The sequence below is a fragment of the Panicum hallii genome, chromosome 4 (assembly GCF_002211085.1).
Source record: "Panicum hallii strain FIL2 chromosome 4, PHallii_v3.1, whole genome shotgun sequence".
Taxonomy (NCBI): domain Eukaryota; kingdom Viridiplantae; phylum Streptophyta; class Magnoliopsida; order Poales; family Poaceae; genus Panicum; species Panicum hallii.
The window spans coordinates 42848803-42875166 of NC_038045.1; the positions used below are offsets into that span (position 1 = coordinate 42848803).

Consider the following 26364-nt stretch of genomic DNA (forward strand, 5'->3'; position numbering starts at 1 on the left):
GACTGCACTGACTGCAGGCCGTCAGGCGTGCCGTGGGCCGCGTGGCCCTCTCTGTCTGATAAGGGCCCATCTCGCGCGCGCTGGCAGGCCGTACCGAGTCGGCAGCCTGGCGTCTGGCGTCGGTCCGGCCCATGATGTGCGACGGGGGTAACGACGGAAGGGACGGGCCACGCCAGCGCCCAGCCCACCGACTGACGGTCCACCGAGAGAGAGAACGGGCACGACACGGTAACAATGGCACGTACGGAGCTCGCACGTTTGGCCACGTTCCTCTCCGCACGCCCCACGTGTGAACCCCAGGTCCAGCCCGCCGTCCTAAACCTACAAGGCGTGCCAGCCAGGCCAGGCCGCAGATCTTTCGAGCCGATCCACCACCCCTTCTCTTACGGCTCGGCCGGCCCGCGCCGCTTGCCCCACACACCAGCAGAGCAGAGCAGCACGGGGGATGGGGGATTGACCGACCCACCACCCGCCCCTCCGCCCCCGCAGGCCAAATACGCCGCGGCACGCGTCGCCATGCCGCCCCAGTTCCCCACCGCCCGCCGCCTCCTCACCAGGCAGCTCCCGCACCGCCTCCTCCCACCCCCTCCTCTCCCCTTCGCGCCCCCTCGCGCCCTCCGCCTCCCTCCGGCGCCGCAGCCGCTTCCCCGAGGTGCGCGCCTCCCCCCGCTGCTCCGCGGCATGGCCTCCGCCGCCGCCCCGCCCCCGCCCCCGCCCCCGGGTCACGGGCCGAGGCGCCGGCCGCCGAGGCCGCCCCGCGGCGGCTCGCGCTGGAGGAGCTCTCTTGGGACCACTCCTTCGTACGCGAGCTGCCCGGGGACCCGCGATCCGACACCGTCCCGCGGGAGGTCCGCCCCCTGGCTCCTCCTCCTTCCTTAACGCTCGCTGCTTGGTTCTCGTTTCCTTTGTATTTTGTTCGATTACCTGATCTACTGCCTGGCTTGGCTTGCCGCCGCAGGTCCTGCACTCCTGTTACTCCAAGGTGTCCCCCTCGGCCAAGGTGGACGACCCCAAGCTCGTGGCGTGGTCCGACGCCGTCGCCGACCTCCTCGATCTGGATCACAAAGAGTGAGTGAGCCTCGGATCCTTGTCGTTACACTTCTCGATGATAACTTGCTCCTGCGTGGCACTACGGGTGAGACCTGGCAAGTTAACGCACCAAATTGCCCCGCATTTTAGCACTCCAGATATCACCTGTGGACAGTGATTCCGGAAATGTGCCCTGATTACTTCCATGATGCCTTCATCTCTTCCGGAATCTAAATTCCAACTTCTTATATAGTAGTAAAATTAGCTGTCGGTTTGTAGCTATACTCAAATTGTGTCCTTAGTTTACTTTAAAACTTTAGTCGGCCTTTTTGAGAGCAACTAAGGACATCTCTTTGTTCAAAAGTAACCAGTTGAGCTCATAGTGACCAAAAGGTAAAACGTATGGGTAGAAAAGAAATTGGAAAAACATCCAAGGTACTATGAAGTTTTCACAATTTTCGTCTATCATAACTAAGGACCTGACAAGAGCTTATGTGCTATGGAATTGCCATTTTTTGAGAAAGAAAAAGTGTGGCTAGACTTTTGGGTCTTTGAACATATTAAAGGGCTCTTCATCTTATTTGCCAAACAAATTTTGTTCTTGACCACTTCATTCACTAGAAGAGATGCCATAATGCCAAAACTTTGCATGACATGGTGGTTTCTGTCATTTCACATATATGGTCGTTCCATACAGCATTGGGCCCACATAACATCTGCATGATCTTTGTTTATATTTTAGCAAGATATTCCAGTTAGCAGATTCCATTCTAGCAAGTATGATTAGGGTTAGCTGACTTATTACTCTTAAGGTCTGTGATAAGCATTTTAAAATATTGGCTATGAGTCCATTTGACCTACAATCTCTTTGCATTAATTATATTTACTTCAAACACTCAGGAGCTATTGAAATGTGGTTATTTTTTTCTCCTACCTTTTCTCTTGCTATCATCCAATTCTCAGTAATCTTTTTTTTTGTATCCTTGTTGATATTGGAGAATAGAAATTCATATTTGTTTATGTGCTTTGTTACGTATTTCAGGTTTGAAAGACCTGACTTTCCTCGGTTTTTCTCGGGGGCAACTCCACTGGTGGGAAGGTTTGTGATATCCTGCATATATCCTTAATATTTGGTTTTGAACAGCTAAGTAATCAACCTATTGATGTGGCTCAACCTGCAGTTTGCCCTACGCTCAGTGCTATGGAGGACATCAGTTTGGCGTATGGGCTGGTCAGTTGGGGGATGGTAGAGCGATAACTCTTGGGGAGGTTGTAAACTCTCGAGGTGAGAGGTGGGAGTTGCAGCTCAAGGGTTGTGGAAAGACTCCATACAGCAGATTTGCGGATGGTCTTGCTGTCCTACGCAGTAGCATCCGTGAATTCTTATGCAGCGAAGCTATGCATGGTCTAGGCATTCCTACAACACGTGCTCTCTGTCTAGTTGAAACCGGCAAATCAGTTGTCCGAGATATGTTTTATGAGTATGTCACGATATCTTCATTTTCTAATCTACACGGTTATATCATTTCTCATTGCTGTGCCCCAATTCTGTCAGGTAATTTTCAACTAATTTAGTCATAAATAGAAGGGGGAAAGGGATAAATGGCTGTAGGCGATCCAGGTTATTTTAAGCTGAACGAGGTAATGGTGACAGTGTTATCTGTAGCGTCCAAAGCATATGAATCAAGCCTACTTGAGCCTAGCTGATGAAAACAGTGGTTCAACTATTCAAGATCACTGTTACTTATTTATTTATTTCTGCTGCGGACATAGTGATTAAATTTCCCTGAATGACAGCATGCGTCATAATTTATTTGCTTGCTGCATGTACATTTGGCAGTATGTTGATTTCTGTTCTTCTTTTATTGTTGTTTACTATTCCTTTTTCTGTTCTTATTTACCTTGATATGATCAGGAAGCATGAAACTTCCCAGAATTTATTCATGAACACGGGGTGAACGGATGTAGTTTGTGGATTAGGTTATTTCATTTTATTTCTGCAAATGAGGCTGAGTCTCATGCATGCACATATCACCAGTTTGTGCTGTAGCCTGTAGGATTATGTTCCTTATAATTTTGTTTTATTTCTGCAAACATGGACGAGTTGATATGTTGTAAAGGGAATGTTGTGGTGTAGATAACTTTTTGCCAATACACTTCCACTATCTGCAATTTATAACTCTGAATGAAAGCAGTTAAAATAGTTTAAGGATCATTTCCTCTGTATACAGTGTACCTATTTAGATGCTTCTGGTGTTTAATCGTCATCTTACATACACAGTGGCAATGCAAAGGAAGAGCCAGGCGCAATTGTTTGTCGTGTAGCACCGTCCTTTTTACGTTTTGGTTCATACCAAATACATGCTTCAAGAGGCAAAGAGGATCTGGAAATTGTTCGTCGTTTGGCAGACTATACAATACATCATCACTATCCGCATCTTGAAAATATGAAGAAGAGTGAAGGTTTATCATTTGATGCAGCTATAGGAGATTCTCCAGCAATTGATCTTACATCCAATAAATATGCAGGCAAATATCTTCTTGTCATATTTTCTTTTCTTTCAGTATTCTCATCGATCATTTGGAGAACTAAACTTTCCTCACTTCACTTGCAATCTGTTTGTAACAGCCTGGGCAGTTGAGGTTGCAGAGAGGACTGCTTACTTGATAGCCAGGTGGCAAGGTGTTGGCTTCACCCATGGTGTACTCAACACTGACAACATGAGCGTGCTGGGCCTGACTATTGATTATGGACCATTTGGCTTTCTGGATGCCTTTGATCCTAGCTATACTCCAAATACCACTGACCTTCCTGGGAAGAGGTATTGTTTTGCAAATCAGCCTGATGTTGGTTTGTGGAATATTGCTCAGTTTACTGGACCGCTATCATCTGCTGAACTTATTAGCCAAGACGAGGCAAATTATATAATGGAGAGGTGAGTTTGTTCCTCCAATCTGAATTAACTATTTGCAGTTGACATCAACTACTTATTTGTGTGAACATTGATTTTTGTGTGTTGCAGGTACGGGACAAAGTTCATGGACGAGTACCAATCTATCATGACCAGAAAATTGGGCCTGACCAAGTATAATAAGCAGCTAATAAGTAAGCTGCTTAACAACTTGGCAGTTGATAAGGTTGACTATACCAACTTTTTCCGGCTTCTTTCGAACGTCAAAGCGGATCCTGGCATTCCAGAGAATGAGCTGCTTGTGCCACTGAAGGCTGCTCTCCTGGATATTGGGAAAGAAAGGAAGGAAGCATGGATTAGTTGGGTGCAGACTTATATTGAAGAGGTAGGTCACATATTATGTTCTGCTAATTTTTTTATCCGTATACACATTTTTTCTATGTTGGTATTTTTGTTGTCCTTGGTGCTTGGATGTGTTTTTGGAAATCGCTGCCATTTTGTGAAGTTGGAATGATCATTTGGAAACTGAAGTAACATGTCATGGTTCAGGCAGAAATTTGCACTGATTTTTGGCAGTTGCAGGCTTGCTGCCCTTGTGCTTCTGGAAGTTTACTTACATTTCCACTGCATGCATATGTTTTAAAGTCCGTCTAATATTGACCTATTTTGATTTTCTATGCTGTAGAATTGTCATTTGCATGAGGTCCAATGTCAAATAAGGTTTATTGTGTTCTATACTTGGTGCCAGACTTGAACATTACTACAGTTAATATTTGCCAGTATTTTTTATAATCTTGTATCGTTCACTTGATGTCTGTTAACATTTTTTTTATATCATATGACCCTGTGGTATCAATGTTCAGAGAAATGCATAGTGCAAGTGATTATCTTAACCTCTTCAGTCTAACGGGGTTATTCATTCTGTGTGTAGCTGGTGGAGAGTGGCATTCCTGATGAAGAAAGGAAAGCTGCGATGAACTCTGTAAATCCAAAGTATATTCTCCGCAACTATCTCTGCCAGTCGGCGATCGACGTGGCTGAGCAAGGTGATTATGAGGAGGTTCGCCGGCTGCTGAAAGTAATGCAACATCCGTATGATGAGCAGCCGGGGATGGAGAAATATGCACGGTTGCCGCCCGCCTGGGCATACAGACCGGGAGTGTGCATGCTGTCCTGCTCTTCGTGAACCCAGCATAAATGCCAGTGTTTTATCACCTTCTTTCCTGTATAGGGGATTCGGCTTTGTGCTATGATGTGTAAAGCATCACATGCTATTTCTACCGGTGATGCAAAGAGTGTAAGAAGCTTAGTTGCAAGTTCTGCACTATTTGTCATATTGTAAGATTAGCGAGGCTCGATCAGGAGTTGCCGTGAAGCTGAGCACCTGGCCTGTACCCAGTTTTTTGATATGTAATTTTCTGGTGCACGCCTCATTTCCTGTAGGGAAATGAAAATTCGGTGGTACAAGAGCCTGGCTCCTGTTTTTACCGTCAATCTGGCAGCGCTTGTCACATTGCCAAGTCGTTTTGCCATCTACCGTTTGTTCAGTTGGTTATTACAGTTTTGCTCCATTCTCAGATTCTGTCCGGAATTTTACCCGGCAGGATGAGGTACAGGCTTCTGAGGAACAAAGGAAATTATCTCGGCAAAAGTAATAGATAATCTTATGTAATTATATGTCATCTTGAGATGATTTCAAGATGACTTAATAGGTAGACAATCTCTAAAATAGATTATTATTTTTATTGTTTTATAGTAGTATCATTCCTTTAATTGTGGAATGAAAAAAGTAGTATGAAAAAGTAGTATGAAGATAATAACTCGTTCAACGGGGAGGTCTTTAATTTTAACATATGAGGTAATTGTTTGGCGAAGCAACCGTTCGAATCTCTCCTTGCCTTCCTCCCTCCATATCATCAAATATTCTAGATGGAACTGCACGACAGTGCATGAACTAAACTGTCTGCGAGATCGACATTGCTACTTTTCTCCAAACTATAAAATTATTATGTTCCGTGACACATAATGTTTAACTTTGTGCTATCTCCGTCCACTTGTTCTTGTTTGGATATTCCGCATCCTTTTTCCTTATTTATATACTCGGCCAATAGGGGTGGAAAATGGCTTGTGGATATCCAAATCCGTTAAAACGTGAAAGTGTTTTAAAAATGGTATTTTAAGGGGGATATATTCGAATTTGTTTTTTATGGTCTGAATTCGTATTTGTATTTGAAATAAATGTGGATCTGGATGGACATAGATATTATGCGTATTCGTATAGCATAAGCACCTCTCTAAACCATGCAATAAATATAATTTTTATATAGTCTGAAATAAATATATTTGCTGATGTAAAATACTTTCAAAATTTTATTTTATTGTTTTAAAATATCTTATATGATTTACTTATTTAATAATATTTATTTTTCTTTATTAAAATGTTTTTTTATAAAAAAATATTTTTAACAAATGATCTTTGTCAATTCATTTTATATTTAATCCAAGCATGCATGTGTTATGATGATTTTATTCTTCCAAAACTATTGATAGAACTATTGGTTAGCATTTGTCAAATACATACTATGTGATTCCTGGTGATCCATATAGCCCAACAAAATGTTGCGGCCTGTCAGTATGTAGAGTACGTCATAGAAACTTAGCATAGTGAGACTTGAAGAAAAAATATGGTTAATGCATGGTTTCTACAGAACTATAAAACTGCCGTATTTGTTCCCATTCCAATTTCTCCTACAAGATTATCCTTCGTCAAATGACAACTTTTTAAATATCACATGAAGTTTTTGATCTTAAGTGGCAATTTTGTTTGCCAAAGTTTCTATTTAACTCTAATTCCACTATTGACTGGATGCTTATACATTGAATAGATTGTGAAAGAACCATTTTTATGTCAAGATCAGAGAAAAACATCTCTGTTTTCATGCAAATTAATGTCCATGATTCTTACCACTAGGTTGTGCCATCCTGAGAACTTGTTCCCTACTAAGGATCTCGTAAAGGAAATATTAAGTTGTGTTGTGCTAAGGATATCTGCAACAGTTATATATATGTTTCTTTCGAACAATATTATATGAGTTAGGATACCGGGATTTCAGTGTCTGGTTACCCAGCCATATCTTCCAAAAATCTGGTCTGGGATTCTGAGTTAATCAACTTGAAGCAGCCCAAGTTAAGAAACTCCTCTTTCACTCTTATTAAACCCATCCAGAAATGTGAATCACCTGGTTCCTTATACACTTTCCTAACGGTTTCTTCTTAAGCTATTTATTCCCTAGCAGTTGCTGCCAAATTCCATCTTCATTATAGAGTCCTTTGCACCAGTCATTTTGGCTGCAGAGAATTTTCTTCTTGTCACCGAAACCTTATTTCCCGATCCTAGAGTTCGTCCAAAGTGGAGCTAGTAATGTGTCCAATCGGCTTGTATTATGGTTCCCATCAAGCAGTAATCTTTTGGACTTCACAGCATCCTCAACGAGCTGTTGGAGTTTATTCATGTCCTCAATTCTTTCAAACCTGTCACTATATAAACATTCCAACAAATCATGTGTGAGTTTAATTAGTTTCATCAAGATCGACAGAGGCATAGATCCACACCCTAGCTGAAAAATGCTTAGCGATGATCTCATCATTGTATAGAACACGAGCCAATGTCGACTTGCCAACGCCACCATTACCAAAAACTGCGAAGACCAACAAATCCTCCTCTCCTGTCTTGTTTCAGTACTACTAATTAGTTTGATAGCTGTTGGGTGCCTCTGTTTGTCTCTGCCATAGATTCTGGGTTCAGACTTCAGAGACCAAAGGGACTGTCCCCCACAGCTCCATGTGTCTGCAGCATATCTCATTCTGAGATCAAGGAAATCAAAGCTCCTCAAGCCTGAGATGGGAGAGAGTCTGTGCGTGCTTGACCCGTGGTTCGTGAAGCATTCTCACGTGCGGACGTGCTCGTGAGGTTAGAAGCACTTGATCAGAAAAGTCACAACAATGGAAGGCAAAGGAATTCGGCCCCAGAAAAGAGGTTTTGATCTTACCAAATCCAGTTTGGTTTTGGAGCAAAAGTTGGGTGGATTCACAAGAGTAACCGCTACTTAATCATAATAAGCTTTACATTACAGTATTACACAAGGGGTTCCCTCCCGGCCAGCCGGAAAGTCGCCGCCGTCGTTCGTTGTACAGTTGCTGCACGCACGCACGCAGGCAGTGCCCAGTAATCCACACACAGAAAACACCATCGATCCAGTACTCTCCCAGCGCAGCCCGTCCCGTCTCATCCTCTTGGCTCGCCGCCGTCGTCTAAGCTCAAGGGTAGATCGTTCTGGGGATGATGATGTCGCCGATGTTGTTGTGCCACGGGTCGGCGAGGTGGGTGGCCAGGTTCTCCAGCGGCCCCGTGCCGGGGTACGCCGACTGCTGCACGCAGAACCCCACGAACGCCAACATCGCCAGCCGGCCTGCTCATGCACGACGCCCAGATAATTCGCTAGTGTTCGCGGCACATCAGGTGCTTATTGGTTTCAGTACAATGAAGATCGAGGCCGGGAGGCTCGCTTACCGTTCTTGATCTCCTTGAGCTTGTACTCCTCGAACTTGACGGGGTCCTTGGAGAAGCCGAGCGGGTCGAAGGCGCCGCCGGGGTACTTCTTCTTCTCGGGGTCCTTCTCCATGGTGCGCTGGTGCTCGGCGAAGGCGATGGCCACGAACTCGATCACCAGGATGGTGGGCAGCGAGCCCCACGGCACCGGGTTGCCCAGGTACGTGGCCTGGCCGCCGGGGACGGCCGCCCACTCCTGCGCCTTCACCCAGTTGCCAAGGCCCAGCGCCTCCGGCACCAAGATCCCGGGCTGCGCAACCCAAACAAACAATTGCAGAGGTCAGCTAGCTGGTCCGTGCCACGGCGTCACCATGTTAGCAAGTAATCAGCTGGGCGGCGTACCACGGCGAGCATGGCCCAGCGGCAGTGGTAGACCTCGGACTCCTTGAACCGCTCGAAGTTCTCCGGCACGGTGGCGAGGCCGAGGGGGTCGAAGCCGAAGTCCCTGGGTAAATTAAAGGCATCGTCAGGTCAGAGAATCTGCAGAGCACGCCGCTCCTCGACGCCGCCGCCGCTAGCTTACCCGGGGGAGGAGCCGTCGAGGTGGGCGGGGCGGGGCTGGCCGGGCATCCACTCGGCGGACATGGTGACGCGGCCGGAGGTGGTGGCGTTGGCGCAGAACGGCAGCCGGCCGGAGCGCGACGACGGCGCCAGCAGGCTGGGCACGCCCACGGCGCTGCAGCTCCGGAGCCCGCTCGACGACGCCATCGCCATTGCTGCTGCTTCCGCTGATCCTGAGGCCGAGACGAGAGTAGGGAGGAGTGGCGGTTGAGAGCGGAGCAGAATCTGCGGCTGCTATTAAGAGCACCAGCGGCCGGAGACGAAGCGGGATGGGGGATATCCAAATGCCGCCCGCCATTGGCGGCGATATCTGTGTGACCGCGCGCCATTGGGCCACGTGGCAGCGGGGTATCTTTGGCCGTCCGACGTGGCACTGGCGCGGCCCTCCCAGAAGGAGCTGAAGCTCCGTGCTCGCAATCGCAATGGCTGGTCTCTCGGCGCCGTGAGCTGCGGGCCACATATCCGTGGCCTTGCTCACTGGAATATCAGCAGAGCAACTCAGTGCAAGTGTGCAACTAACTTTTATCCACCAATCCAAAAGGGGATCAGGTGGAAAGATATTTTTATTGCTCCCCAGGTTGTAAATTTTGCTCTAGTTGGGTGTTGTATTTCTTTTATTTGCAAATGTCTGAAACCGTGTTAGAAAGGTAAACTCTAGAACACCTTAATTGGAACTGATGATGAAACTATCATCAGCTTCTGGCAGGTTAACTGCGAGTCTGTGTCAAACCATCACCACTGATTTTTATATTTGTCGGTTCATATGCATGTGACATTTTTCAATCAAATATCTCTAGTTTTGACCATTTGGAGACAACTATTTTTGTTGTTTAGGCGGATGTGGCATCTTCTTCTGTAATAAAATAATTTTACGCTGGCAACCATGTTATAAGAATAAAACCCTAATTCACTGGTAAATGAGCAACGCTGTTTCCAAGTTTGCGCGTCGACACAGGTTTGGTTTGGATGCCAAGCGTTTGCAAGGTTTGGGAGCTCCTTTTTAATTCCCTATCTTTGAAGGAAAAACTTTGTCCCAAACAGGGCGGTTGTTCTGGTTGAGTCTTAACCCAGAGTTCCTGATCACGGAACGAGCACGCTTGCGTGCACCAAATGGTGAGGTGGATCCCTCCCTCCGAAGCAGAACAAGTGTGCTAGATGGTGTTGTGCCATTTGTCTACAAGCCCAAACAGGGCTTGCAAATTGTAAAGTTGCATTGCAAATTTGCAAGCCTGTACTTTTTCAGGCTTTTGGTTGGGTTGCAGATGCAAAAAAGTCCTCGAAATACGGTCGTCTCATACACTTGTAAGCTAAGCATCACCAGTATTACAATCTGCAACTGCGATGAGCAGCTTGCTCCGTGTGTTTTGGGACAGGGCCGTGCTGGATCTTCGCCACACATTTAAGCAAGCTCCAGATGCGCTGGGCTCGCCCCGTACCTGGGCCCAAACTGGCCATGTTCTTTCTCTATGCCGTCTCCCCACGCCAACTGATTTTTTGGGTGCTCATCTTTGGTTGTTAAAGCTGCCAGGCCCACATAATCTTAGAGTCACCAAAATTTCAAGAAAACAAAAGGCGATGCACAGACGAAAAAATAATGAACACCGAAACTTGTCCATGCTGTCCTTGCTGCATAGCATGAATTTTTTTTCTCACAATGATGCGGAGCATTTACTCTTGCTATGAATGCACTCCCTGTGTCATAAAAATTGTGGTCTGGGGATTGTACTGGACCACGTGCTAAACCCATATGTCCAAAAGTTTCCCTTCTGTGTATATTGTTTACTAATAATAGTAATATATTGTTTACTAATAATAGTAACAAGGGTGTTTGGTTTTACAAGAGCTTATTTTAAGTCCGTCACATCGGATGTTTGGATGCTAATTAAGAGTATTAAACATAAACTAATGATAAAAGGCTTATTCGCGAGATGAATCTATTAAGACTAATTAGTCCGTAATTAATCCAGTAAATATAGACTAATTATAGATTAATTAGGTTTAATAGATTCATCTCGTGAATAAGCCTCCGCTTGTGCAATTAGTTTTATAATTAGCTTATGTTTAATCTTTTTAATTCGTATTGAAACATTCAATGTGATATAGTTTAAAATAAGCTCCAGGAAACCAAACAGCCTCTAACTGGAGTCGGAAATTAAGGATTGTAATTTTGGTACACACCGACAACTACCGAGATCAGTTGAATAGTGCCCCATCTTGGAAATTAAAAGGGTTTCTTGGGGTAAGTAAATATTGATTTTACCTCCCTTTTACTACATTTTCTGATCCACCTATCTATCAATATATCCAAAAAAATAGTAATGACCAAAGGTGCATATAGATGCCATCTGTTTAAGAAGCATAAATTTTTGTAAGAGAGTAAGTGAGTAACTGACTAATATAGGCGTGTTATTTTTTATAGAAGCATCCTCCGTTGTTGGTGTTACTACAGCTCATTACAAAGTTTAGGTATCTTATAAACAGTAACACCATTGCGATTGGATCAGCTTCTACAACACATGTAAGAACACGTGTAAGCACTTATATTGATTCAGAAACACACCCGTCAACAACAAACGAACGAACACATTCAGTAGAAACTTTGAACTTGGAATAAAAAAAAAGAAGAGAAAATAATGACAGAGCGTTGAAACAGCCAGCCTTTGCGGTACTATGAAACATGCTGATGGATCTTGGCAGCAGCAGGTCATTACTAGCCCCAGGTTTGGTTGTTCCCCGGCTGTCAGTCTTGGGATCCTTGCTGCCCCTTCTCTCACCTTTCGATGTCCCCGAGAGCACCAGAAAAGATTAGAAGTGACCTTGTCACTACGCAGTACTGGTAAATGGTAATTAAAGCCGAGGCCTCCGTAATTATATATATGAATAAATTGGCATCTGTCAGGGGCTACTGCAGCAGCGCCCAGTGGGGGAGTGGAGTGCAGCTCACTCGTTTTCAACGGTTGGTAAACAAAGCGCAAAACTGAGCAACCGAGTGACAGCTCCACACAAAAGCAACTCCAGCAAGCAAGCCAGCACAGGCCCCTCCCTCCCTCACGGCCTCACCCTCTCCCCCCTCTCTCTCATCGCGTGGTGTGTACAGTGTCCTGCCGCTGCTGTCCCGGAGGGGAGCTCACAGCTACTGTTAGAGGGCAGCTCAAGCACCAAGGAGTCCAGCGCCCAGGCTCCATAGTCTCCGTACCCACAGCACCGCCTGCTCGTTCAAGAATCTTCCAGCTTTCCCCAAACAGCGCCAACCTTTGGCTATTGGCCTCTGCTTCCTGATCTGTGGTGGGCTCCCGGTGTCTCAATCTCGGTCCAAGATCAGTGCCAATCTATCTCAAGCACCCTTTTCCCCTTCGGTGCTAGCAAAAAAAATTTCCCATCTTTTGACCGCTGGAGCTTGGGGAAATGGGTTTTGCAGCAGCATGTTTCTTGAAGGGCATGCTAGCTTGATGCAAGGTCAGCTTCTTTCTATCTCCTCTATTGCTTAGTAAACCATTTGAATGGTTCTGCTCTAATCTGTTCCTAAAATTTCTGTGTTCTACTGGTGCATTCCCATCTGAGTTTAGAGATTTATTGGGGGTATTTGTTTCTTGAACTTATTGCTATGGATCTAAGTGTAACTCTGAGATTAATCTATCATCCATTCTTGAATATTCAATCATGTTCTAGTTGGGTTTTACAGTAGGTTCATTGATATTTCTCGTGCAGATTTCTAGATTGTTTTGGCTGCTCTAACCAGTGAGAAATTTTGTTTCAAAAAGGAAGCAACAAGACAAACTGAATAGGCCGCATCTAGATATCTTCATTCACAGCTTGTAGCTTCAGCTGTTGCCTGGTACACACATCTGGAGCCTCTGCTGAATTGAATCAATGGGTAGGGGGAGGGGCAGAGGGAGGAAGCAGCTCACCAATGGCAGGATCCATGAGGACAAGGGGAGCAGCGGTGAGGAGGTCGTCGTGCCTGCAAGGAAGAGGAGGGGGCGGCCCCAAAAGCGCGTCGCCGCCGAGAAGATCATTGAAGCGGAGGTGAAGAAACTGGAGGAGGCTGATGACGGCGATGAGGACTATGTGGTGGGAGCAGGGGATGGTGCCAAACTAAAGGGTTCCGCAGGGGTTGGTACCAACAAGAGGAACAGGGTGCCCAAGGAAGAAGAAGAAGAGGGTTCAAATCTTGACATGGAGGAGAACAGCTCCAGTACTCGGTCCAGCAATGATGAGTCGACCAGGTCCAATGGGTTCCGGCAATCTGGTAGCCGCCGGAAGAGCACGCCACGGCGGGCGGCGGAGGCGGGGTTATAGTTGAATTTGAATGGAATTGATTCTTGACTATCAATTAGGCAGCTGCTCTTCAATTTTGCCACCTTCATATTTTTAGTAGTAATCTTCAAATTTTTGTCATCTTGGTATTTGCTAGGTCCTGCATGAGTGTAAACATATAATGATTGCAAGTCATCAGAAGTTTTGCTGATGTTGAAGAAAATGTATGAACTACTGGAGTTCCACATCTAGTTGCTATATGCTACTGTATTATCCATGTCTTCTTCTCTTGTGGACAGGTTGAATAGTGAACTGATTGGTAAGCACCACGTTTTGCTTCACATCAGCAAACTGTGCTAGCATAATTCCTTACAACTTTGATTCGGCCAATGGGCCTTTTCATTGCCATTTTATCACAGTTATGATTGTTTGGTTGTATCATGGGTTCCTAGTTCTTACCAAATCAGGATATCATGAGTTTTGACTTAGCTTGCCCACCTATGCCAAGACCGGGATGTTTGTTCTGCTCACGGGTGAAGCAAGGATATCTTGGACTCATGGATTGTGTTTGTTTGTCATCCATTCTGGCTTGTAGCTGTAGAAGAGTGTCAACTCATGTATCTGCAGGACTGGAATTTCAGCTGGAGTCCTGCATGCAATCTCCTACCAATTGTTACTGTAAGTAAGTATGTAGTCCAGAACTACCTTAATGAAGCCCTTAGGCTTCAGGTGTTTGTGAACTAGCAATCCATGTCGTCTTGAAAGCTAATGATTCTGCAGTGATGATGTTGTCAAAGAATGTGGCGTTGCATTTTTGTCGCTGTTGCGTGCAGTATAATAACACAAGTATTTAGCTCCCTTCTGAATGCATCAACAGTGAAGCTAGGTAGCCACGAGCCCACAACCAACCTAATTCACCACCACTACTCAGTAGTGTCATTGTCGTCCAATAACTATGAAAGGGTTCAGACACCATGATAGTGTTTCCACTGAACTCTTGATGGCTTGACGAATGTGAAGGAACAAACCATCTGATCCTCGACTGCTTAGTTGGTTTAAGTGTAGAACATGTACATTGGTTCAGAACCATCTGGTTCATCAGGAACACAATGCATATATGAAACAAGAATGTTGTCTAAAGCATATGTACTTTTAAATGTAAAATAAGAGTACTGTTGCCCATCCAAACTTAGGATGTTATCGGCAAACCAAACTCTCCCATTGTCACTCGCCATTCTTGCACATGTCTGAATGTGTGTAACCACATGGTCACGTCAAGATTTGCCACAATCTGGAACTCGGCGAGTGGAGACAAAACTTTGCAACGCCATTTCAAGTTCCACTTGTCCAAAATGCGGTGCATCGTGCCGGATTTGGCAAGTACGATGTGCCTGAATCCACCCTTACCGTGGAAGTTGGCCGTCGCCAATGTGCTCAGGCGGACCCCCTACCTCCCCAAAATCAATGATACCCTTTAAGTTTCTTCCCTTTTTAGGAACGAAGAATGAAGAATAAGAGAGGAGGAAGAAGAGAAGGGAGACGAGCCCATTTTTTATTTGGCTGCTGGATTCGCTACTGAGTGTGCTGACGAGCAAATGTGGTATGGTTGGGGATGGATGGAGGGGCTCACTACTCCGGCAAGCCGTAGTGCCGTAGCATGCTTCGTGCTTCGTTGACCTGTTCTGGCTTTTTTTTGGATAGGTTTGAGTATATTATGATTTTTGGGAGATCATGGTGGATGGCGATGCAATTGGAGGCACGCACTTTCTGCCTCCCACATCGCCGATTCTAATGCTTGGGAATGTTGCTTGTGAGGCTTCACATCACTATCACTGCTCTGACCTCTAGAGACGTTCAGATTAAATATTCCTTTCTCTCTATCAAAAACTAGAATTCTAAGAATACGAATCAACAAATGAATCATTTTTGCCATGTCACCACTGTCACTGTATCTGTATTAGACTATTAGTTGGTGCATAAACCTTAAAGAGGTTGTCAACTTCTTTTCTCGGAGAAGAAACAATGACTGTTGGGCTGCTTTTTGTATGGTTCTGAAGCTAAGCCTCTTTGCTCTGGGTCTCCAAGCGTGATTATAAGCTACTACACTACAGGCTGAACAGCATCCAATTTTAGGCTCTCATGTTCTCTATATATAAGCTAATAGAGCCCGAGCACGAGATAGAAAGTAGGCCGTGACGCTAGTACTATTTTGTTTGCAAGTACTTAGTCCACAACCTAATTCAACTTGTATAGTAAAGCTGAGCAATTCCAAAGGCTTCCTCTCTAAGCCGGTAAGCCCTCGCGTACAAACTCATGAACAGAAGAAGAGACTAGGCTTCCCTCAAGACACTGATCAGCATTATAACAGCCTTTCAAGTGCATTAAGGGCACTCACTTTAATTTCCCTAGAACATTCACTAAAGAAATGAGTGGTTTTACGACTAAAATACACATATTTTCCTAAAAATAGAAAATAATACCAATCTTGATATCCAAGGGCATAATTATTTTTTTTAGATTGAGCCCCCCTGCATTATCCTCCAAGCGTTGCCACTCAAATTTCTTTTGATTTTCTATACAACCCACTTGGCCTCTTGCATGGCCTATCTGGGAGGCTAAACAAAGGCGTCAAAGCATCGGAAAAGGCGAAAGCTGGATTCTTTCCTCACCCCCCTCAATGCAATGGTCCTGTGCTAGTTTCCCTTTTCTACCACCGGAGATCTTTGAAGTTTTCTATGACTGTGAGCAATGCATTCCAAGCATGGATTGCACCCAACACCCCAAAAATAGTGTTTTCCCCTTCGAGTATGTACACATCTTTGTGCATACTTGAAAGTACACTTTTGCCTCTTAGATACACCTTCAGGCAAGCACCTGGAAATACAGCTGAGCCACTAAACAGCAGGCCGGCCGCGCGCCATTTGTCTAACGGAGTTCAGAAGACAAGGGTCACTCATAGATTATGCATCGACAAGACAAGGTCTTCGCTGGTCACTCGGTGGCACCACTGGAACCATTTGGTGAGACAGCTGGGCATGTGGATTTCCTGGTTTTTCTCTGCTACCAAACTGCCTCCCACAAGAACCAGACAGCCTATAAATAGAGCGCGCCCTGGCCGGTGAACAACACAGAGCTGGCCGGAGATGCACTGCAAGCGCAGCCATGCCTCGGCTAGCGCTTCTGCCCTTGCTCTTGCCTTTCTTCTTCGCGGTGCCAACCGCGAAGCCAGAGAAGATCATCTCAAGGAGCCAGTTCCCCAAGGGCTTCCTCTTCGGCACAGCGTCGTCGGCCTACCAGGTAAGTAGTTCTAGAAGCATCTAGAGACTACGCTGGAACAAGTGGTATGTGGTTTTGCTCCGATACGAGCTTTGGATGCTTGGTGCAGTATGAAGGAGCTGTGAGGGAGGGCGGCAGAGGGCCAAGCATCTGGGACACCTACACTCACACTCACCCAGGTCACTTGCTCCATTCAAAAGCTCTCTGCTCATGCGTTCTGCCTGCCCCTTGTCTAACACCGTCAAGCAAATGCATCGCCGATATATCATTAGGCCTATGCATAGCATGTTCAACAGGTCTCGCTTTAGGGAGCAAATGGTCATACAAGCTTGGTCTGAGACATGATTAAGCTACATCTAAATTTTAACTGCTTCCAGTTCGAGTGCCATAAAAAAAAATGGTACCAAACTAGAATCTGTGCATTGGAGGAAGAGCATGCAAATGACATGCCTGATAAAGTAACACTGTGACACCCCCCACAACAGTTTGCTTTTTTTTTTTATCGCATCTTCCCAGCTCTCACTCAAACTAACCATCAACAGGCTGATCACGAGACCATAAAAAACTGGGGCCCACATCACCTAAAACCCAAAACAGAATCTTAAATGAAAAAAATAACATACCTTGTCGCTCAACTTCCGAACAAACAAGCACAGACAATCTGTTGAAAATCAACTGGAGATAGCATAAAGTAACACAGCTTGATGGCACGATCAGCCTGTTTCCATAAATAATACCTAGTTTAACTGCTTCCCTGCCATATTGTATAAAATACGGCAAATCAAGCTAAGGAAACCTGATATACATACAAGCCTGATGTAAACAGATTTTTTTTTGGTCTTAACCATGAAATGTATAACATCATGCAAAAAGGGCATATGATTAAGCCTAGGAAATCACTTCATCAAATTGGTCAGTTGATCTGTTCAAAACTAGAATTAGCTCATTCAAGGCACGTTTTGGCTGTGCTTTCCAAACAACCCATGCTGATAGATCAGAACCTGTGAGGACCACCAATCTACCGGTCTACGACAAAAGCACATAGAAACAAAAGGTGCAAACAAAAAGATGAGGATCTGAAAAGGTGCAGTAGCTAGCTGTATGAACACTTTCAATTGCTCTACGTCGAACAACAAACAACACAAAGGAAAACGACTGGTCTATTTTAAGGTCAAAAGTTAACCCAATCCATGGATGTCTCATGTCTGTCAGAAGTCGAAAAGTCCAAACAGTTCACTATAGCAGCATGTTTCCGAAAACAATGCTCCGTCTAACTATCGAAGAAAAATCCTAAAGGGAGAACAGAGCAGCTTGTTTACGTCTGATCTACAGCCCAGTGAATGGTACATCGTTCTAAGCCCCAAAAGTTTGTCAACAGAGAAGATAGCAAATGGAAGCAACGGAGACATAGCAATCGATTCCTACCATCGTTATCAGGTATTAAGGAATAATGGCCATCCTATCTGCCCATCAGTTTTCATTTTCCCAGCATTTATCAGATGCCATTCACTGAATGCAGGAGGATGTCAAAATCATGAAGGATATAGGCTTTAAAGCCTATAGATTTTCTATTTCTTGGACAAGAATTCTGCCTAGTAAGTGCTGAATCTAGCCTATTCCCATGCACACAATGTTTCATATTCTCAGCAAATTGTTAAAGAATCTTGCTCGGCTGCTCTTGAGATTAAATAAAACCCAGATGTGCTGCAGGCACATAAATCCAACAACTTTGAACATATCCCAGCCAACCACTTTTAATTGTTGTTATTGTAAAATTTTGAAAACTTTTACTTTGATATGCAGCAAACACTAATGCAGTTCTAACAGAGCAGATCTAGATCAAAGAAAAAAAACATAGATTGATCCCAGCCTCTAGTTGATGAAATGATGGATGATGGCTTGGATGCAGATGGAAAACTGAGTGGAGGGATCAACATGGAAGGAATAAAATACTACGACAACCTCATTAACAAGCTAATTTCAGAAGGTAAATACTTGGAATATAAATAGTTAAAGACTTTATATCTCTTTTCATCTTAATGTATAAACAACATGCAGGAGTTGAACCATTTGTGACCCTTTTTCATTGGGATTCCCCACAAGCATTAGAACAGCAGTATGGTGGCTTCTTGAGCCAGCACATTATGTAAGTAAACTCGACGAATCAAGTCCTCTAACTAGTCCTCAACAGAGCCAAAACTGAGAATGCTATGATCAATGATAAGAATGCTATTGAAATCAAAGGAAAACTAAGAATCATGTCTTAATATGCTGAGTTATCATTACCAGGGAAGACTTCCGTGACTATGCCAACATATGCTTTAGGGAGTTTGGAGACAGGGTCAAGAACTGGATAACTTTCAATGAGCCTTGGAGTTTCAGTGTTGGTGGCTATTCCAGTGGTATATTAGCACCTGGCAGATGCTCCTCTTGGGAAAATTCAGGATGTAGCATTGGAGACTCTGGAAAGGAACCTTACATTGTAGCTCATAACCAACTTCTCGCTCACGCTGCAGCCGTTCAGGTGTACAGAGACAAATACCAGGTATAGATTCAGTTTCCTAATTGTGATTACTTCAGAAAAAACAAATCAAATATCTTACAAACTGCATTCTGGCATGCCAAAAGCATGTGTTTGTATTGTGACAAATCATATAATTCTGATTGAAGATTTTTACACACCTAAATGGTCTTCAAAAGTAGAACATATGACAGCAGATATTATAGAGAGCCATAAAGCCACAATATGCTGCTACAAACAAGAGATGGTAGTGCCAGGCATCTCCTAGAATCTAGAGTTCTACTTGATGATGGACAACAAAGCTAGCACATCAAAGGTGTCTAAGACAAGAGACAAGAATTTCTGAGGTTCAGCCAACTTGTTTAGACAGCTAACCACTGAAAACACTAGTACTCAATTAATCATCTTCATATACTTAGCCAGCTTCATAGTTTACGCTTACAACGAGAATCAATAATCATACAGGGGAAGCAAAAAGGAAAAATAGGAATTACTCTAGTCAGTAATTGGATGATTCCATACTCAAATTCCAAGAAAGACAAGGACGCTGCCAAGCGTGCACTGGAATTTATGTATGGCTGGTGAGTTTTTCTTCAAATTCTGTACTAGATAGACTTCAGCTTTCATCCTTGAAGTTTCCATAAAAACAAATCTGAAAAAGATTCTTGTAAAAAACTTATTTACATAATTCAGTGATAATTTGAACAGGTTCATGGATCCTTTAACTAAGGGAGATTACCCACTCAGTATGAAAACACTAGTTGGTAATAGATTACCAAGATTCACGAAACAACAGTCAAAGGCAATAAATGGATCGTTCGACTTCATCGGTCTCAACTACTATACAGCAAGATACATTCAGAACACCAACTATAGCAACAATAGAAACAAAAGCTATAATGCTGATTCACTGACCAATCAAACAGGTAATCAAGTAAGCCATATTATTTCTGTTCCACACTTACGTAACTTGGGTGAACTAAGAGTTTTCTCTACCTGTACTTTTAACAACAGTTGAAAGACATGGGACAGCTATTGGTCCAAAGGTATACCTTTCTCAAAAACAAAAATTATCATGCCTCATGTTTCATAATTGTGTAACTGGGTTGATGATAAAGGACTCATTTAAGATTATGTTCCACAGAGATGATAAAGAGTTGTTTTATAGATAACCAAGTCATTTCACATAGAAAACTAGAAAGTGATGCATAGGAATGAAAACAACAAAATATTTGTATCCAGGCTGGATCTCCTTGGCTCTACATCTATCCAAAAGGTATAGAAGAGCTCCTGCTATACACCAAGAAGACATACAACAATCCTACAATCTACATCACAGAAAATGGTACAACAGCCTAACCGCATTTTATAACAGCTTATCCAGGAAAACAGAGCAGTAACTGATAAACATACTCATGATGCAGGTGTTGATGAAATTAACAATGAAAACCTACCACTTCAAGAAGCCTTAGTTGACAATACCAGAATAGAATTCTACAGGCAACACCTATTCCACATTCAAAGAGCCCTCAAGTAAGTTTGATGCTTGATACTAGCAGATGCATAGATGAGTTGTTGATCACTGAATTTAAATTATGCTATAATTTAAGTATATGTACCAACATTAAAAGTACTTTTATGACATGGCAGGGAAGGAGCTGATGTACGAGGATATTTTGCATGGTCGCTATTTGACAATTTCGAGTGGATGGATGGTTATACTGTGAGATTTGGTATTAATTATATCGACTACAAGGATGGTTTGAAAAGATATCCAAAGCATTCCGGCAAATGGTTCCAGGATTTCCTTCATAAATAAAATTTTGCACCGTGCATGTCAAAAGTGTTTCTATGGAGAACCATCATCAGTGTAACATCCACATTTTGTTGTCTATCCAGCTTCCAGTTGTATAAGTGATTCTCATTAAGTCAAGATGAGATAGGTGATTGGATTGCAGTTTTTCTCGAACACGCAGGAGAGCTGCATATCAATATACTAAGAAGAGAGATTGGATTGCAGTTTCCCTGAGCATGCTAGTATTTCTACAATTCTACAGTAATACTAAAACAATGCATATACATAATCCACTGCAGTGCATTATCCTATTCAGAAAGTCGAAACTTAAAAAAAAACATACTCATCTTGACCACATAATGTCCTTCATCAATTACCATCATAAGCCATATTATATGTTGCACACAACAGATACATATCACTGAGGAACATCAACAATTCAAATCATTAAACTTAAGGCTGCACCAAGTGAAGCCTTGTAACTGGCAATTTTCAAGAAACAGATAGCATAGGATCTTTAATAATCCTAAAATTTGACAGTTCTGCTTTCCAACTGGCCCTGTATCAGGGGAAAAAAAGCACAACACTGACCAAGGTGTGGTGAACTTTTATAAAACATTGATTGAAACATCATTCGTTGAGAAATGAAACCTTTGGTAATCATACATTACTTTCTTCGTCGCTTAACTGTATCCATATGGTGAATCTGATAATTTAAGTCAAACTCATACATATGCATTTTCAGAAAATATCGAGCAACATGAGCAGGAAATCTAAATTTCAGAAGTATATACCACGAGATAATAACCTTACGATCTCAATCTTATTTGATCCAAGAACAAAAAATACAGTCATCCAGCTAATTGACTAACACTTGAGCTCAGCAAAGTATTGATCTCTCCAATTATATGCACCGGCCTGCCATCAAAAACAGATGATAGTGTTGCCTCACACAGCTTCTTTAGTTCTCTTGTTTTTGTAATTGCAGCCTCCTGTAAAATATATAGAATGGCAATAACTAGCAGGCTCAACCTTTAGCAAATTAAAATACATTTGTTGGCCACGTAAAGCACAAGGAGACCTATTAGTGTTTTCGTTCATTTATATAGCACATAATGGACTAATGGATAAATAATTTTGATTTGCACAGCCAACCATGAGCAAATATGAAATATAAGAAGTCATATTACAACACTAGGATGTTGTTTCTTAATCCAATTTAGGTCACAGCTTTTACAAGGATCAATATCAAGTGTTATTTCATGATGCTTTTAGTACGCTCAGAATAAAAGCATTGTGTAAAATGTGAAACTGGTTTCTGGACATAGTACTTGGTCAGCAATTACTCGGGGCACATCAGAAAGATATTAAGCCAAATGGAACAGCGAACAATGTGAAAATTCAGAAGTGGTCTTTTCCATCATCCACAAGCAAATGAACTGTCTTGTGGTGTGTTTGGGCAGCATAAAGTTCGCTAGCAAATAGCCAGGATATTTGCCTCATCCATCAGATAAACAACATTTTACAGTGTGTCAGCAAGTACCAAACAAGCATTGTGCTCTAGTTAATTAATCCAAGGAAAAAATCACTTACTTGCTTCGGCCATGATGACGACAGCGCATTCTGCAGCTCCATGCGCTTAACGGATAAATCACCTAAACCTTCCCGTAGTTTTACCTCATGATGCTTCTTCTCTTCTAAAGTAGAAACTAATCTGTCTAGAAACCTTGTAGAGAGGAAACAAAGAATATTCATTTAAAGAAAATGTAGAAACTAGAAACATAATGCACTTATTGTGGAAAAACTGCTGTAACATGCAAGTCTTTAAGTCCCTGAGAAATCACCACTGTAGTAGACTAGAAGTATTGAAAGACATAAGCAAGTGTGAAGCTTCATAATCTTTTACCTTTTAGAGTTAAGGATCATTATAAGGTCAAGAGTCTTCTGGTTAGTGAGCAATGAGATTGCTGAAGAAACCTCTACAAGCATATTCTCCAAACTATCAGGAGCATACTGCTGGAGAACAAAAGGTGAGACAGCTTGCACTTGATGCTGTAGAGATGATGTATCACCATTCCTCATCTCCCCTAAGCGTTGAGTCAAAAATGATTTTACCTGTTTCAGTTATTATAAATAAATGAGCTACAGCACTATGGTAAAGAGGATGCATCGGGGAAACAATCTCATACAACAACAATACTTGTCAAATACTGAATTTCTAAAAGACAACATCAGTATTCATTATAGCCAAGAAAAAACTTCAAAACAAGAAGGCTTCAAAATGATGAAAACACACCTCAAGTAAATCATCTAGAATATCATTCCTGTATTCCTTCTCCAGCAAACGACTTCTATCTTCAGATAAAATTGGAGCATTCTGAATATTAGCATTATGATGCACACTTTCTTCAGAATCATCAGCGGTGATGTCCCAGCAAATCCCAGACCCAGATGAAGAAAGACCCTCTTTGTTCAAAGATGGGTTGTCCGAGACACTAACATTATAATTTTCAGAACCTGCCAGCTCTATGTTAGCATCAATGATTTCATATGATCCAAAACCGTCACCAGATTCTTCAACTGGTTGTTCAACAGCACCAATATCCCAATCAATTTCATTGGCATCCACAGAAATGTCCCAATCAATATCTTCTGCAGGAACATTGGAGTCAATTTGTTCCACAGACCCATGAGATTTCAATGCCTCCCCAGTAGAACTTTCGACCTCATTATATACTGAGACATTGAGAGAAGGAGGACTTTCCTGCAACTTTTTCAGATTGTGCAGCACAGAATCACAATTTCCCTGAGGTTTAGAAGAACAAAGTGGTTAAAATAACCATAAAGTTTCTAGCAGAAACTTTTTTGTTTACCAGTAGTAACTGATACTGTATGTTCTACATAGTCCTGAGCCTACCTTGTCCTCAGAATGGCAGTCTCTAACAAAAGCTGTGTAGTGCTCAATGGCCTTTGAGACAGGGTCACTGTTCAGCACTTCCAAGATTTTGCTAAATGTAGATGGAAGTGTCTTTGCAGACTCTATTAGTTCTTCCCGCACATTTACTCCCTGCAGATGAAAGTATGATGTGGTGAGCAACTTAATGGAAAGACACATCCCACTCAGTGCCATTCAGATAGAGAAACTGACCTGCAAACCAAGCTCCTGGCAAGCTTCTACATATCTAGTAGCTGACATAGCTGCGAGACGCTTAATGTCAGCCTCCCTTCGATCGAGCTCAGCAAGCTGCTGCTGAGTCTTCTGCATCTGCTTTCTCTGGTATGGACTTGGGACAGACAAAAGATCAAGTTAAAATTTAGCTGTGGCCACAGTGGGTCAGGCATAGTAGCCAAGCCAAGAACAAGGAAGAAGAGAAGTCGTACATGTCGTAGTTCACATTCTGAACCATGATCTGTGCCGCCTCTCCAAGGAAGACATGGTCCTTCTCGTAAGCTTTCACAATGGACTCCCATTCACCCTATGCATAGCAATTGTATTAAAGCGTATGCCAGTCTCCGGTGGCATATGAAGGTGCAACTGCCTCGTAAAAGATAAGAGAAGCAAACTCGTACCGCGGATCCCGTCAGGCGGCCAAATATGTTGCGGCTCTCCGTGTTGGAGTCCAGTAGGATGCTGTATATCTTCTTCGCTTCAAGATACCCGATTTCTAAACCAGGAAAACGAAGCACAGGCAAACAATTACACTCCACGTACAGAGAAACTAGAGAATCAAGCTGAAGCTGGGGGCGGAGGGGTGATTGGGCGAGGGTTTAAAAGCGCGACGAATCGAATTCGCCGAATCTCTACGCCGGTCGGGAGGAGTAGATTTCAGTTACCTTCGGGCTCGAGGCCGAGGAGCGAGGGGTGCAGGTCCCGTGGAAGGGACGGGAAGGCCGCGGCGATCCGGGCGCGGATGCCGGCGAGGCGCTTCCGCCAGTCCTGCGGCACCCGCTTGCGGTCGACGAGCCACTCCTGGAGGCGGCCGAAGGCGATGTCGATGGGGAGGTTGCGGATCTCCGACGGGTCGTGCATCGCGGCGGCCGCGCGGCAGGCGGATCGCCACCGGAGCCGATCAGGGGGGCGGCGAGAGTGATGGACTCCGTTGGACTCGGGGGCGCAGGCCTCGCAGTCCGCGTGGTGGTGGCTGTGCGGGGCTGTTTGTTGGGCTTGAGTACGTGTTGGGCTGGTTCAGCCCACCGGACCGGGCCCAAACCACCCTCGATTCCGGCTCGCGTACGCGACACGCGGATGGGGGAAGCGGGCCCCACCCGGCAGCGTGCGAGAACACCGGGAGAGGAATCACGGCACGCACCCCCGTAAGGGACGAAGATAAAAGCCGGCGGCGGCCGTCCTCTTCCTCCGTCTCCCAATCTGCTGCTCTGCTCTGCTACTCGACCAGCCGGGGCGGCGAGATGACGGTGGAGAAGGTGGACGCGACGCTGGCCGACTTCGGCGCCCACTTCGAGCGCCTCTTCGCGTCCCCCGACGGCAAGGTGAAGCTGCTGCTCTTCCTGGCGGACCGCGAGCCCGGCTCCTCCCTCACCTGGTGCCCCGGTAAGAGGAACTCACCCACCCTCGCCTGTAAGATTCTCTTCCCCGGCGGTAGTTCGCCGTGCTCACCGCCGTTCGTGGTGCGCCGCCCGCAGATTGCAACGTGGCGGAGCCGGTGATCTACGAGCGGCTGGAGGCCCTGCGGGGCCGGGACGCGGTGCTCCTGCGCGCCTACGTGGGTGACAAGCCCACGTGGCGCGACCCGGCGCACCCGTGGAGGGTGGACCCCAGGTTCGCGCTCACGGGCGTCCCGACGCTGATCCGCTGGGAGGGCGGCGCCGCCGCCGCCCGCCTCGGGGACGAAGAGGCGCACCTCAAGGACAAGGTCGACGCCCTCCTCGGGGCCGGCGGCAACTGACGGATCAGGCTTCCCGTTTGGGATCCATCTGCCCAATCGAGCTGGGATCCGGCTATAGTTCAGTTCATGTATGAGGGAGGAACCTGTTCGTTTCAAAAAAAAAACAGAGGCTGGGAAATAATAATCAAGATATAATAATAATTACGAGTGACTTTCCGATTGATGAGCAAGATTGCTCCACAATTCTCACTTTCTCAGCATATATAATTTCTAAGAATTTACAGGGTGTATGAATTCAGTCAAAAAATGGCAAAGTGCGTATGAATTTACAGAATGAAGTCCTTCAGACTTGCACAATCGCTGTTCTGTTGTGCAAACTAGTCGACGACAAGAGCGACGAGCATTGTAAAACAGCAACATACATTTAGTTGCCAACTTAAGTGATCGTGTATAAACAACAGTTAATTGTGATTGGAGGGGGAAACCACTACTAGTGCCAAGGAAAATGGAAGATGCTTTATTAATGCGAATTGTTTTTTCATGACATGGACAATAGT

The 26364-nt window shown here is 44.3% G+C and overlaps 6 protein-coding genes across 7 annotated transcripts; 4 read left to right on the forward strand and 2 right to left on the reverse strand.

Annotated features, from left to right (window-relative positions):
• Positions 1-413: 413 nt before the first annotated feature.
• Positions 414-5499, forward strand: LOC112889441 (UPF0061 protein AZOSEA38000). Its single transcript, XM_025956081.1, is given in 9 exon segments — positions 414-697; positions 700-848; positions 959-1068; positions 2072-2128; positions 2211-2510; positions 3311-3558; positions 3659-3965; positions 4053-4326; positions 4873-5499. Coding segments are annotated over 9 exon segments (1881 nt in total). The 5' UTR covers positions 414-516; the 3' UTR covers positions 5128-5499.
• A 2505-nt stretch (positions 5500-8004) lies between these two features.
• On the reverse strand, positions 8005-9328 carry LOC112890178 (chlorophyll a-b binding protein 1B-21, chloroplastic). Its single transcript, XM_025957056.1, has 4 exons — positions 9074-9328; positions 8893-8995; positions 8512-8800; positions 8005-8410 (listed from the first exon to the last, which is right to left on the reverse strand). The coding sequence occupies exons 1-4, from the start codon at positions 9262-9264 to the stop codon at positions 8259-8261; spliced, it is 735 nt and encodes a 244-aa protein (XP_025812841.1). The 5' UTR covers positions 9265-9328; the 3' UTR covers positions 8005-8258.
• Positions 9329-11948: 2620 nt separating this feature from the next.
• LOC112891205 lies at positions 11949-13643 on the forward strand. Of its 2 annotated transcripts, none has more exons than XM_025958150.1 (2): positions 11949-12567; positions 12873-13643. In XM_025958150.1, the coding sequence occupies exon 2, from the start codon at positions 12982-12984 to the stop codon at positions 13408-13410; it is 429 nt and encodes a 142-aa protein (XP_025813935.1). In that variant the 5' UTR covers positions 11949-12567; positions 12873-12981; the 3' UTR covers positions 13411-13643. The 2 variants fall into 2 exon arrangements, with proteins under 2 accessions (XP_025813935.1, XP_025813934.1); XM_025958149.1 differs by having other exon boundaries at positions 11950-12567; positions 12820-13643.
• Positions 13644-16474: 2831 nt separating this feature from the next.
• On the forward strand, positions 16475-21184 carry LOC112888873 (beta-glucosidase 24-like). The gene is made up of 13 exons (XM_025955240.1): positions 16475-16665; positions 16754-16823; positions 18023-18081; positions 18164-18239; positions 18554-18631; positions 18703-18790; positions 18934-19189; positions 19631-19746; positions 19874-20091; positions 20180-20211; positions 20408-20510; positions 20590-20698; positions 20816-21184. The coding sequence occupies exons 1-13, from the start codon at positions 16531-16533 to the stop codon at positions 20982-20984; spliced, it is 1509 nt and encodes a 502-aa protein (XP_025811025.1). The 5' UTR covers positions 16475-16530; the 3' UTR covers positions 20985-21184.
• Positions 21185-21582: 398 nt separating this feature from the next.
• Positions 21583-25078, reverse strand: LOC112888872 (CDK5RAP3-like protein). Its single transcript, XM_025955239.1, has 9 exons — positions 24795-25078; positions 24531-24625; positions 24342-24436; positions 24109-24244; positions 23878-24027; positions 23257-23766; positions 22867-23075; positions 22554-22686; positions 21583-21952 (listed from the first exon to the last, which is right to left on the reverse strand). Exons 1-9 carry the CDS (start codon positions 24988-24990, stop codon positions 21812-21814), a joined length of 1665 nt encoding a protein of 554 aa, XP_025811024.1. The 5' UTR covers positions 24991-25078; the 3' UTR covers positions 21583-21811.
• Positions 25079-25278: 200 nt separating this feature from the next.
• Positions 25279-26030, forward strand: LOC112888874 (thioredoxin-like protein Clot). Its single transcript, XM_025955241.1, has 2 exons — positions 25279-25512; positions 25605-26030. The coding sequence occupies exons 1-2, from the start codon at positions 25371-25373 to the stop codon at positions 25865-25867; spliced, it is 405 nt and encodes a 134-aa protein (XP_025811026.1). The 5' UTR covers positions 25279-25370; the 3' UTR covers positions 25868-26030.
• The last annotated feature ends 334 nt before the right edge of the window (positions 26031-26364 follow it).